General features: G+C 48.3%; 1 protein-coding gene across 1 annotated transcript in view; it reads left to right on the top strand.

Annotated features, from left to right (window-relative positions):
- Positions 1-13,599, top strand: part of VWA8 (von Willebrand factor A domain containing 8) — a 1,418,144-nt gene that overhangs the window by 1,262,598 nt on the left and 141,947 nt on the right. The window contains exon 40 of the mRNA XM_078657276.1: positions 11,390-11,498. Coding sequence (XP_078513402.1) covers positions 11,390-11,498 — 109 coding nt within the window. The remainder of the gene's footprint in view (positions 1-11,389; positions 11,499-13,599) is intronic.

The following is a 13,599-nucleotide window of genomic DNA, read 5'->3' as shown; positions in this document are numbered from 1 at the left end:
CAGTAAGAGCACAGGAACTTAAGTTCATAACTAAACTTGTCCTGTCGATGTTCCTACTTGGTCTTGGACAATCTTCTTGCCACTCCTCAGGTCCATTGTTTGTGGAGGTAGGTTCCACCAGACCTGTCCTTGACGAGGTGTCCGTTGGCGGCCTCGTCCTCTCCTGCCAGAACCTAAAAAAGGCTGCTAGTTGTAGTTCCCATGAAATTGTGGTGGACCATATGGGTTCATCATTGGAGGAAAAGGGGGAGGACCCCATGGAGTGGGTTGCCACCAGGGCGGGGCTTGGGGTTGGACAAAGCCTTGGTTAAATCCTCTCCACCCTTTTCTGTTGTTTCCTCTCCCTCTCTGTTTGTACAGTGAGCTTGCTGGGTTTGAGCCATCTGAGTCAGTGGAATTACCATCTGAACTAGAGGTACCGTAATTGGATCCTCCTGGCTGACCGTTTTTAGTGTTCACTGTAGATGTGAAATCATCGCTGGTATAAGGATAAATCTTATCCATTGCAAATCTATCTAGATCTTTTTTAAATTTCTCCAATTTCTTAAACAGAATGGAGTCTTTGAATTCTTTAGTAGATTTATTACCATCATCCTGATGTTTAGAGAATGTCTTACTTGAGGATATGGTAGTTTTGATCTGACCTTCCAAAATTTGAATTTCCACCAGAATTTTGTCTGCCGTTTTTTTGGCGGTTTTGATGATAAGCACCAGCCAGTCGCGTGTACATTTCCACGCTATGAGCGACCAGTCATTCAAAAAATCCTTATCATCCAGAAATAAACGTTGGAAATTCCCTACAATAAGTTCACTGGGAGCACAGTTGCCCCTTAAGTATTCTGCCATAATTATCCCGTGTACAGAAACTCTTGCTTGATTTTTCTTAAGTACGAGTACTTTAGCCCACCCTTCGTCACTGCTGACTGGGGTGGTAGATATTAAGTCTAAAATACTGGGGTTATCTGACAGTATGCACTGTATCTCGTTTTCATCGAAAGCTAGGCCCAAATTGGTGGCCATGATTGTTCGTGATTTATCTGACGATAGCAGCACCACCCCTCAACCAAACTCTACTTCCTATTCCCCAAGTGCATAGAATATTAGCGAAAGAAACAGACCCACAGTATTGACTGCTCAAGAACATAGAAATAATTTAGGGGGGGTCAAAAGGGAATGTTTAGTGACCTAACATTGCTATCATCCCTTAGCAATATGCAAACCAACAAATAGGATAGCAATGGGTCAGACTAACCTCATATTGTACTCTGTATGTGACACAGGGTACCACCGCGAAACCTACCAGAGGTGAATCGTGGTGATACAAATATTCCCATCAGAACCCCAACCTGTACCGCCCTGCATCATTTGGGATTCTTCACCATGAAGACAAGTGGTTTCACCCACAGTAGATAAGGCAGGTGGTAGCCTAATCTAGCAAAATGTCTCAAATGTGCGTATGGTGTTTTGTATAGTATCAGGTGGTGGGAAAACTAGCAGTGCAAAAAATAATAATAATAATAATAAACGTGCTATGTGCAAAAAGTTTAAAATTGGGTAGTGGAAATGGACAAGAAACTTTATTGGAGTCCTATCCACTCTCAAAGCTAAAAACAGTGCATAGTAGTGTAATCAAATAATTTGATTACACTACTATGCACTGTTTTTAGCTTTGAGAGTGGATAGGACTCCAATAAAGTTTCTTGTCCATTTCCACTACCCAATTTTAAACTTTTTGCACATAGCACGTTTATTATTATTATTTTTTGCACTGCTAGTTTTCCCACCACCTGATACTATACAAAACACCATACGCACATTTGAGACATTTTGCTAGATTAGGCTACCACCTGCCTTATCTACTGTGGGTGAAACCACTTGTCTTCATGGTGAAGAATCCCAAATGATGCAGGGCGGTACAGGTTGGGGTTCTGATGGGAATATTTGTATCACCACGATTCACCTCTGGTAGGTTTCGCGGTGGTACCCTGTGTCACATCCAGAGTACAATATGAGGTTAGTCTGACCCATTGCTATCCTATTTGTTGGCCTCTAAGTAATCCCTCGACTGCCACATACCTCCCGTCCTGGTCCTCTGTGTGCCTAGTCACCTGGAGGGGGAGTCCCGCCCTGATCATAATTAGCACTCCCCTAGCAAATGCAGAATACGCCGTATAGAATAAGTGGCCCCTCCACCTACGCTGGAGTGCAATTCCCTCTTTCTTAGTTAAATGGGTCTCTTGTAGGAATGCAATATGCACCCCTCTACGAACCAGGTACGAGTGGATTTTGTGTCTTTTCGCCATCGTGTTTAAACCCCGCACATTCCAGGACACACATTTCAACTGACCCACATTAGCCATTGTCCCATTGGAGGCAAGGTGGACCTCTAGTAGTTTGCATCCTGACCACAGACATGACCTCGATCCCTCCCTTCCCCAACCATCCCCTGCTCCCCCCTCCCCAAGCAGCTCCTAGAGTCTCCCCAACCACTCCAGGCCCCCCTCCCCAGAACAGGAATTAACTTAGAAAGAGTCGCACCCATCCAAACAATTGAGCAACGTGCTCACAAATGCGCTAATACGTAGTCAATGCTACGTTGGCCTTATGGGCCTCGGGGTGCGCACGCTGGCCTCTGTAACCTCCTGGTGCTGTCTCCCTGCCCTCCGCCCTATTATACACATCAAGTCCCATACCATTCCAGTCTTACAGCAGTCTGCTCCAAAGTTCTCAGTAACTGCAGCAAACCCCCGCAACTCAATCAGATACCTTGTTGAGGGTTCAGCTCTCGATGATTTCCCCCGATGTCTGTGGCGTGACCTTCGGGCCTTTGGCTCCTCCCAGCTCCGAAAGTTCAGTGTCCGAGCCCGTACCCTGGTCCTCCGAGCCTGAGCCCCTCTCCGACTGGGTCAGTGCTGACCCCGACACCTCTTTCACCGCCTGCAGTGCTGCTATACGTTCATCCGCTGTTTGAAAGTCCGTCGGCCTTTTGGTGCCCTGTCCGCGCCCTCGGTGTCGTCTCGATCGCCTGAGTGAATGTTCCTGGCGCTCCTCCTCAGCTCGAAACCGAGCCCCGTCCGTGCCTGCTTTGTAGGTGTCCCACCAGGCCCATGCTTCTGCTGACGTCGTGAAGAACAGGGCGTTCTCGTCCACTACTACTCGGAGTCTGGCCGGGAATAGCAGCGAGTATTGTATACCTTCCGCCCGAAGCTCCTTTTTGATAGAAAGGAAGGAGGCGCGTAGCTTTTGGGTTTCGAACGTGTAGTCCGGGAACAGCGTCACTTTACTGTTGTCGACCTGGAACAGACCTGCTTCTCTGGCTCGCTGCAACAGCCTGTCCCTGTCCTTGTAGTGCAGCAGTTTTATAATCACTGGGCGAGGCGGGAGTCCCGGCTTCGGAGGTCTCGATGGCACTCGGTGCGCCCGTTCCAGAGTGAAGAAGGGGGACAGGCCCTCTGGGGCCACCACTGACTGCAGCCATTCGTGCAAGTAGCTTACCATGTCCGTTCCCTCTTTTTTTTCCGGAAGGCCCACGAGGCGCACTTTGTTCCGCCGACTGCGATTTTCAGCATCCTCTGCTCTCCTTTCTAGGGTATGAATCCGGTCCAGCACCTCCGTGAGCTTCCCATCCATCGACTTCTGTGCTGGTACTATGTCCTTTAGGGTGGCCTCTGCCTCCTTGACTCTGTCCGTCAGTTTCGCGTGGTCAGCGCGCAGGAGCCCCAGCCCAGCCGACACTTGCGCAATGTCATGGTGCAAGGCATCTTTTGTAGCGGCTATGGCCTCCAGGATTCTGTCCTGCATTTGTTGTAGGTCCGTTGCAGGCTGCGTGGGATCTTCGGGCGTTTCTGAGGCAGGACTCCCGTCCCCTTTGGGGCCTCTGGGCTTTCCCATGTTTCACCTGCGTCGTCGAGCTGAGTCCCAGGGATAAGTGGCGATGGCAAATTCCTCCCGCTCCGGACTGATCCCTGTGTAGCAGCTGGGGGCCTTGTAAGACTGCCTTCTGGGTCCCGATTGCAATTCCGTGGCCTCTGCGACGGGAGTAGCCGGGCACCTCGCATAAATCTGGACCCTGGTGGGCAGTAGTGGCGCGCTCACAAGCCAGTCTCTCTCCCCGGGGTGCGCGCCCTAAGCTGTATGGCAGGCTAGTTGGGTCTCCGGGCACTCCCGTGATGGTAGTCGTCGTATGCCCCCGAACAAGGCAGTATCTCGAGTTCCGCCTCTGGCGCAGCCCAGGCCCAGTTGCATATGGCGGCCATCGACGTGCTCCCTGCGTTCGGTATTCAGTTGTTCCTTGAGTCATGTAGGAGAGCTCGGCCTCAGGCGTTCGATGGGGCTTGCCCCCGCAGAGTCGCCGCCACCCAGGGTGCCGTGACAGGCGCGGTGGGTCAACAGCGCGCCAAGTGGTCTCTCCTCGTAGTCCGGGCATCGTCAATGCTGCCCGAGGAAGCGGCCAGCGATGGAGATGGGGCCGTAGGCCTCAGCAGGGTAGGTCCCCGGGCCGGGGCCACGATCCCCTCCCTCAGCTGTGGCGGAGCTCCGCTGTTCTCACTTGGTCCCAGCAGTCGGGCCGTCGGGGTACTGGTGGCCAGCCGCCACCCGCCGCTACGTCCTCCTTAGTGTACCCCTTCGTTTCCGGTCGGGCCGTCCCCGCCGAGACCGCAGGCCCAAAAGCCGGGACGTAGATTTTGGGTCCCCGGGTGGGGCAGGGTCCTGCCGGATCTTGCTGCAGGCAGGTCTCTTCCCCCCAGTCCCGCCGCAGGCGGAGGTCGGCAGCTCCGCGGAAGGTTCCGGTCCTCGCAGCGGGGTCCGCCTGCCTCTCTCGGTGCAGTTAGGCGCTAGGAAAGGAGCCTCCGGAAGCGCCCAGCGCCCGACTATTTCGGAGCCGCCATCTTGCTTATCGGTTGCCCCGGCACTCCGCGGCGCGCGTCGGCCGCTGCAGCAGTTCCGCCAGTGCGAGCTTCTCACCGGAGCAGGCTCGGGTGTAGCACTCGGGATCCGCCCGATTTGCGTGGGGATCCCGGGTTGTAGGCAGGATTAATTAAGGATCGCAGGGCGGTGGGTCGGGAGCCTCGTTAGGCTGCGACCTTCTGCATCAGCTGTTAGCCACGCCCCCTTAAAGTCCTAGTGTTATATGGGTATGTAGAATCCACATATTTATGTGGAATAAGTTGTGAAAGTGGTAAAACTTTGTGAATAGTAGTAAGCAGTTGCTCTGTAGCTGTTTGCAACTTGCTGCCTTTGTTTCTACTGTTCTTGTGGTGTCTCATCACATCTTACAATACCTTTGAAAGCGAGGGTCCACTCATCTTTCTGTAAAGAATCTGCTTGCGGAACCTGCATCTGCTTGGCCGCCCTAACCTTATGCTCTGTCTACCATTGTCTCCCCTATACATTTGAGGGTATGTCGTCAGCATTTGCCTGCCTTGCTGTCAAGTAAGTGACAGTAAGTCCCTCATATTTAAAGTGGAAAGCCCACAAGTGGTTCCTTGATGTAAATTCAGCCATATCTTGCACGGTGGAAATTAGAGAAATATGCACAATGAAGTCAGAGCCAAACCCAAACCACTCTACACATCATGGCTGAGTTGCAGGGGTGCACCTCTGTCTCTTTCAGGGAGGAGTGTTGTCGCTGCTTAAGCTGATTTAGAAAGGTAATGACACACTGCACTAATTCTGGAAGGACACCCCCCTACCCTCCATAACTGCAGATCACACTACTCAAAATATAAACCCTTTTGTTACAAGTGAGCAAAGGTAAGGTGACAAAACTCTGTGCGCCAGAAAATCACGTGCATTGAACCAGTTTGTATTTTGATGTTATGTACTTGTGTAAGTATCCTGAAAATCAGCTTTAATGAGAAATAGCTGGTGTTATCAGTGAATGTGTACAAATGTGTGAAATGTGTGGATAAACACGTTTCTCTGCCCTGAATAATCGTGTACACTGATGACATGCATGGCTCCACCATGCTTCTAAAATGTAGACCAAAATCAAAAAGAAAAACATAGATATTTGTATGTGGGCCTACTGAAAAGGGGATTGGGAGCCTGAATAATAGTAATTGAAAGTGAGGACTCACATGCAGTGATGTGAAAAAGGAAGTACACAATCTCAATATTCTATGTTTTTACATATTAAAGCATATCGACCTTCATATAGTCCTCACAGAGTCATAACAGTTAATAAGTCTAACCTCATGTGACAACACACAAATCTCACTGTGTCATTGACCATTAAACAAAAATCCTTGTGTGAAACGTTAAATGCTTCCATACCAGTTAATGACATAATTTGAACCAGGTAGTGCTAAACAAGTGTACATACTTACTTTCAACAGGTGTATAGAATAAGAAACTGTCTCATGTTTTTCTTGAGAATTAAAGCTCTTGGTAAAACATGATGTGTTTATCCTCAGTCATTTTTTAGGGGTTCAGAGAAAGAATTGTTGCTGCTCATTGTCCAGGGAAGGTCTAGCTAGCATCTTCTAAACAATATTACAGTGCTTTCCTCAGTGAAAAATATGGCAGACATAGCCTCCCTGTGGCAGACCCTTGGGGATGATGGCCTTTATTTGTTGGTCAATGTCTATCATAGACATGACGGACGCAGCGCCTACATGAAGGTTTAGATACGGTGTCATGGTGGGAGGTGTAAGTCTGCACTGGTGACTGACAGAAATCCCAACAAACTGTAAACGAGATACTATGGGCCTGATTCGCCAAGGGCCTCTGCTCTTGTGGCGGAGGCACCGCAGTCGCGGGAGGGGCTCTGTACTCGCCAGCGCCGGACTGATAATTCCGGGCACCGGGCAATCCCCCGGTCGGCTGGAGGGGGTGGGGGCCGGTTTTGTTTCGGTCAGGTCTATTCTGTGTCTATGCTTCGTGTTGCAAGAAAAAGAAAAGCACAACTGCAGGGGTGCACACCGTCCGTGACCGGTGCAGCAGCCTTGGAAATGCAATAATCAGGAGCAGAGGAAGTGCAGGTGCGCAGCACACAGATGACTCCTCCGCCGCCGTCTTCAGAGTGCAGTTCACCCTTAGGGTGGGGCTGGTGGTTCCCTCCATGCCACATGCGCATTGGAGCTCGCGGAAGTGCGTTTGATTGGCCTGGCATCCGGTCCCAGAGACTGAGAGGCTGAGAATGAGTTGCCGCCATAATGTAACTATTTCTAGCCCCTGGTGGGGGGCCCTGTCGTTAGCCGCCCGCAGCAGGTGAGTTTGTCCGTCCACTACTCGGCAATGAATCATCATGGGCAGTGGGCACTGGGACTGGGCGAGCGTCGCGACCGGGCCGGTATTACATTTAAAACAATGCTAAAGGTATAGGCCCCGGCCCTGTTCTAATCTGCAGTGTGGATTTGATTATGAGCAGGACAGAGCGAGCACCAAGTCAGGTGGCTTGAGTTGCGCACCATCGCGGCAAAAAACCAAAAATGTTAATCGTAATGATTGTCACCGTCAGGGATCGTGACAATCATGATTAACATTTTTGATTTGGTGCACGCAGTGCAACTGCATGTTGTGGGCGGCCGGGCCGCGATTAAAGCAGGAGAAGTTTAGAATTAAGGTAATGCAGACTGCTTCGAACTTGTACTCTCCACTGTGGCCCTGGCGCATTTCAGGGAGGTAGATATGTATTGTTTTAAAGAAGGCTTTGTTTGTTATACCAGAAAGCTCTTTAAAGTAGCGCCAAACCTGCTTTCTGTAGATGTTACCTGGGTACCGCCAGGTCCCACATGGAAACATTGTTGGTTGGAAGGAGACGTGTCCGGTGGGCCCAGACTGTGGCTGGATGTACAATTTCCCATAAGCCAGCCGGGCCGTAAGGCACCCACAAATTCCTTGCTGTTCTGCAGCATGTCATCATGCTGCGTGGCTTAGAGTTAAAGGAGGAGGCCGGTGTTCGGGAACCGATCACCTGCTCACCTCCTCCTGACCTCGCCATGTGCTGTTGCTGTGCCCTGCCCACGCAGAGCCTAACTTGTGCCCGGACTCACCACTACAGGATAAGTGAGTCTCATCATGATGAGAGCAGGTGTCACTGGCTAGGGCAGTGCAGCACGGCTCGCTCGCTGACTCAAGAAGAGAGACCAGGGCCGGCCTAAGGCATGTGCAAGCTGTGCACCTGCACAGGGCCGCCAAACCCCAGGGGCCGCCACGCGAATATATATCCTTAGATACATATTTGCGTGGCGGCCCCTGGCAGGGATTTGGCGGCCTCAGGCCCCCTACCTACACTCCCTGCTCAGGGCCTCCGTGAGCCTAGAGCCGGCCCTAGAGAGACTAACGATGTCCTCGGTGCCACGCCAGCAGCTCCTCTAAGTGGATACTTCCATCAAGGTTCTTAGTAAGTCACATTTTAGTATAATAATTTACTGCTGCTGACAGTTAAAATGTTTATTTCGAGAATGAGGAGGGGGCTCCAGCACAGCATAGCGCCATGCGGCAAATGTGCACAATAAAGTTGTTTGTCTGTGCTGTAAATGCAGGGCCATCTATTGCAGCAGTTTTGTCTAATTAAAATAGTAGTTTTTCTGATTTATTAGTTCAAAGGAAGTAATATCCCTGCTTCACAGTACAAGCAGCAGGCTTTAATTTTGCAGCACTAAGAGACTTGCTAAGTGAAAGTCACAGATAAGTCCTGTGAATAATGTTCCCACTGGGGAGAAGTCACAGTTTTCTCTACTGGCAGTTTTCACTCTTACCATAAGTAGTGCAGAGGGTTAATATGCCTGTTATAAAGAAAGTCTGCCACCATTACAGAACTGGATTGTATGAGGATAGCTCAGTGGGTTTCTGCTTTTGTGACAGAGATCCCTTTGTTACTTGTGGTTCAGTCGCACCTGGAGCTGAGGTTGGGTGGAGGGTGCTGATTATTTAATAATTAAATAATAGCTTTAAAAGCACCTGCTGCATAGTTCGACTTTCTTGTTGCACAAATGAGGTTGATATCCGATTTTTGTCTGTTTCCCTGGACTTCATTGCGTGATTTTCTTGCTATAAAGTGTCACTCATATTTGTGGAAATGTCACTCATAATTACACTGAAATTATGAAAATGTCACACATAGCATTCTGAAACCTTGGCAGCTAAGGGAGGGGTGTTATTATGTGGTACTTACGTAGGGAAGAAAACGAGGGCTCGGCACTGGCTGTGGTAAGCCATTTCCATCTCAATTAGAACTTTTTTTATTTGTTAAAAGCTGAAACACTTTTCCTGTGTGTTGACTCTCACTTCTTGCCATAAGATGGTCAAGCTTGACAAAAAAACCCTCTCATTGTGTCACGTAGGTGCTTTAAAAATTGCCTTGAAGACATTTGAGTGCAATTAGGGGTAAAAAAGAAAGCTTACAAAAGGGTTTGGTTGTGCTCGGATCTGGAAGGGGAAACACTGGCAGGCTAGCATAAAAGGACAGCGACCCTTTGGAAAATGTACATCTGTGCATTCGATTTAATGTGTGAAAAATGTGTGCCCAGCAGAAGATTAAAGCGTTGCTCTTGGAAAGGGGATTTTAGCGAAAGTCTGAGAACAATAGGGTAAGCATAGATGCAAAGCGAGGTGAAAGCATGCTTTTGGGGATTTGATTGCTACACATGGGAAGTTTTGCGACAGTCTAGAAAAGTGTGACATGATGACCAAGAAGAGTGGTGGGCGTAATCACCTACATTTCATATGTGCAATGCTTATGAAATTGACGAGTCTCATGCGTCATGTGAGATGCCGGTGCGGGAGCCTGGTCATATACATGAAAATCAGGACTTTTTCGATGCATGTTAATTGCAAGGTCCTCATTTCTACCATCCGCTTTCCAGGTACATTGTGTGCAACCAGTATCTATAATTGTGCAATGAACATCGCAGCACGTGTAGCCATGGTACACATCTAGTTTATTCACAGTGGGTGGTAGTTTTACAGTTTCCTCAAGACATTTTCTTCCTAAACCACATCTCACTTTAAGTGAAGTTACACAGTCGCAGTAATGTAAAAAAAAAAAAAAAAAAGAAGATTTACATGTACAATGAGTAGCTAAAAAAATCAGGCTTGCACAAAAAGGTGAGTTTTTTGCTTGCTCGACTGGAGAAAGTCCCTTGCATGGCTTCGGAGAATGCAAAACCCTGTCTCGAAGTCCCATAGGAAGCTGTTATGTTTTTGTCCCTTGCCTCAGCATATACAATGATCATGCATGTGCACTAAGGGCTATCCATGATCTGTAGTGAGACCCAGAGCGGGGCTTTGTAGCTGAATATGTAATGAAAAATGTGCTGTAAAATTCACCATTTTGGACTCTTTTTCCCAAATTTTCTTGGGGGGCGGGGGGGGGGGGGGGGGGGTTTGAAGTAGTGGTTGGGATCGCTTGCTGCGCTCGCTATGCGCCGGGCGGGGGCTGGTCTGGCGAAATTTGCCAGGGCTGCTTTCAGTTCCCAGTCCGGCCCTGGTACTCGCGCGGAATCTCCACAGAAAAATTGACATTGCGGAAATTCCGCCCAGGTGCGGAAACTCCCCCTGACTGCGGGGCCTCCGCAACAAGTGCGGAAAGTCCCCCACGGCTGCGGGGGCTCCACCACAAGTGCAGAAACTCCCCCACGACTGCAGAAACTCTCCCACGACTGCGGGCCTCCACCATGAGCATGAGAGCAGGGGCCCTTTGTGAATCATACCCCAAGAAGTGTGGGCACCATCCACTTGTAAAAACCGTAGTTCAAACTCCTGCTTTGGGAAAACACACACCTACCCACACACTGGGGTTATTGGACATAACTTTATCGATCATTATTGGTGTGCTGAGGTATAGAATTATAAATCATGGTCCACAGCTCTGCCTTTTCAAAATGAGTACAACTGACGTTCCCTAACCAAACTTTCAATGTCAATGCATTATGTTGCTGCATCTCTGATGTAACATTAAGCAGGTGTGAAGTCGCAGAGAACCACTCAGCTAATTAGATAAACACATGCATACATGCCAAGAAACCTGATTCAGGCAGTAGACTCGCGATATTTTAAGCCCAAAATGGCTTTATTTATTATCCTGCCCAAAATCTCCTCCACTTCATTGCAAGTCAATGGCGAAAATCAATTCCAAGATTTTATTTTTACATTCCCCCCTCTTGCCAGGTTCAAAACGCTGGCATGTATGCACGTGCGTGGAAGGTTCCAGCCTCGATGGCGTGTCCTTTGATGGCGCGTGAGGAGGCTCGCACCTGCGATTTCTCCTGTTTTTATTTGAACGTAATTATAAAGCAGTCCCAGAGGAGCAAAGTGGTGGGAAGAACTGTGTCAGGGTCGGGCGAGGGAGGATTAAAACCATTAACACAGCTCAGCCCACTGAGGCGTCGCCTTTCATGTGGACACGAAAGCTTTCTTCATCGTGTGTTTTTTCTCTTCCCAGGCTGAAGGAAATCCAGATGAGCGAGTATGACGCAACCACGTACGAGAGGTTCTCGGGAGCTGTCCGGCGGCAGGTGCAGTCGCTGCGCGTGATCCTCGACAGCCTGCAGGTAATCCTCGAAGCGTCGCGAGCGCCGCCCCGCAGGTGGCGCGCTTCGGGGCCTGTGGGGAGGGTGCAAGGATTAGGGTGGCGGGGCCGGGGACCAGGGTTCGAGCTCATGCTCATACCTGGTGTTTTTAAGGGGTTCTTTTGACATACAACATAAGTGCTCTACGCAAGCGCCTCGAAACACGAACATAAGTCTGATGGTAACAGCATTTCAAGTATTGCGATGGTAACATTTTGCAAGTTCTCCTCCGTTCCTTGTTTTCATATTCTGTGTTGCATTGCCAATTATCAATTTCGGAAATATTCCCCTGTATGATTTCAAAGTCAGTTTGTTCAAATATTTTCGTTGTCGGTTGTAGGAACGTGCTGTTTGATTTATTGGATTATTTTGCAATGTTTTCATTACTCTGCTCGGGTTTTAAGACTCTTTGAGGATTATACTAATGCATCACCAAGCCCTGGAAACCCCCAGGAGTGTAAAGTGTCTTTTCTTTAAGCTGTTTAGCAACAGCAGAGAGTATTAGACTGGTCCCTCCTCGAGGATCAGTGTCTTTCTGAATGGACTGAGAACACCTGGGATGTCTCACTTACACTAAAGCTGCCCTAAGGGCTACAAATATCCCTAAAATATGCCATTTATTGGATGTTCTGTTGCTCAGCTACTTCCAGTTCTTACAGTGAACTGGAATGGGAATTTTGAGTTTCTTTCAATTGTTTTAGCGACGATAACAGCATGTGTGACATTTCAAGGCTTTCATGTGACACTTTGACACTTTATTGTGAGTGAATAACACCCTTTTGCCATAGGTGATGGTGTAAAAGGGAAAAACTTGGCTTTTCAACAGCTAACTTTCCTTTTAAACTGTTCTCCCATTTTTTTCTTTACTAAGCTCACTTATCAGCGCCAAGACACCCTCGGGTATACTCTCCGCGCTATACATTTTTTAACATAACATAACTTTAACGAACTGCAGCCACCTGAAACCATCAAACCATAGGTGATGTGGATATTGGCCTATCAGACCTGATCCTGTGAGCCACAGAGTATTCACAAATGTAACCTGGGAGCCTTTCCTGTAACTTCCAAATCTCTTCCTCTTCTTCTTTCGCTTCCCTTGCTCCTCCATCCTTCTATGCCTCTTTTTGTTTCTCTCCCTCATGTCCAAACTCCTTGTTACATTCTTTCCTCCACTTCAACCCCTCCTCCGTTTCTCTCTGCCTCTCCCTCATTTGTTTGCCCATTTCCCTTGTTCAATTTTCCCCTCTCCTTTTGTCTGTTGTCTCCTCTCACTCCCCTCCCACCTACCGTTAATTCTCTCAATGTGTCACCTCACTCCTCATTGTCTTTACTCCCTTTCTTTAAACTCTTCTCCGTTGTCTATATGTAAACCTTTATTGGGACAATTACTGCAAATGTACACAGTAACACAATTTAATTCTAAAAGAGACAAATGTAAAATCAGTAGGAATAAAAAATAATCTAAAATAATGCCTGCAGACTGATTTTGTACAGAGAGGGGCTGGTTCTTATGAATACAGCGAGGACAAGCTTAGCCCCTAGTGTGCAGGGATAACCGAAAAGTTCATGGTACAGTGCACAGTTTTTTGGTTTTGTTTTTAATTTTATTTATGGTATTTATACATATGCATACAGTGAACAGGGTTTACTTCGTTTTGGGAAGCCAGCCTGTGAGTAGTACATGGTAAGTTTTCCGGCAGGCCCCCTTCTGTTGCTAGTAGGAGTAATGTAGGAGGAAAGAAAGAGATAGATGTGAATAAGTAAAGAGAGAGTTACACATTTTTCGTAACCAGGCAAGGTCCACCAGTCTGTTAGTGCTTAGGCAATAAATCCAGGACTCTTTACAAGTGTAACTTCCGTGGTTTAAAAATACTTGTCCGTCGTCTACCTAATTCTCTCTCTTTTACCACCTCCCTTTCTCTCTTCCGCTCAGCTCTCTCAAAAACCTGTGTCTCTTCTTTTACTCACCTTCCTCTCTCCTCGTCTCATCTGCTCTCACGCTCCTCCTTTTATCCCTCCTTCTTCCCCTCATACCCTTCTTTTATCTCTCCTTCTTCCTCTCACACCCTTTTTTCTCTCTCTC

The sequence above is a fragment of the Lissotriton helveticus genome, chromosome 8 (genome assembly GCF_964261635.1).
Source record: "Lissotriton helveticus chromosome 8, aLisHel1.1, whole genome shotgun sequence".
NCBI classification, from domain to species: domain Eukaryota; kingdom Metazoa; phylum Chordata; class Amphibia; order Caudata; family Salamandridae; genus Lissotriton; species Lissotriton helveticus.
Note: the sequence above shows the minus strand (reverse complement) of the source record. Positions and strands in the feature narration are given on the sequence as shown.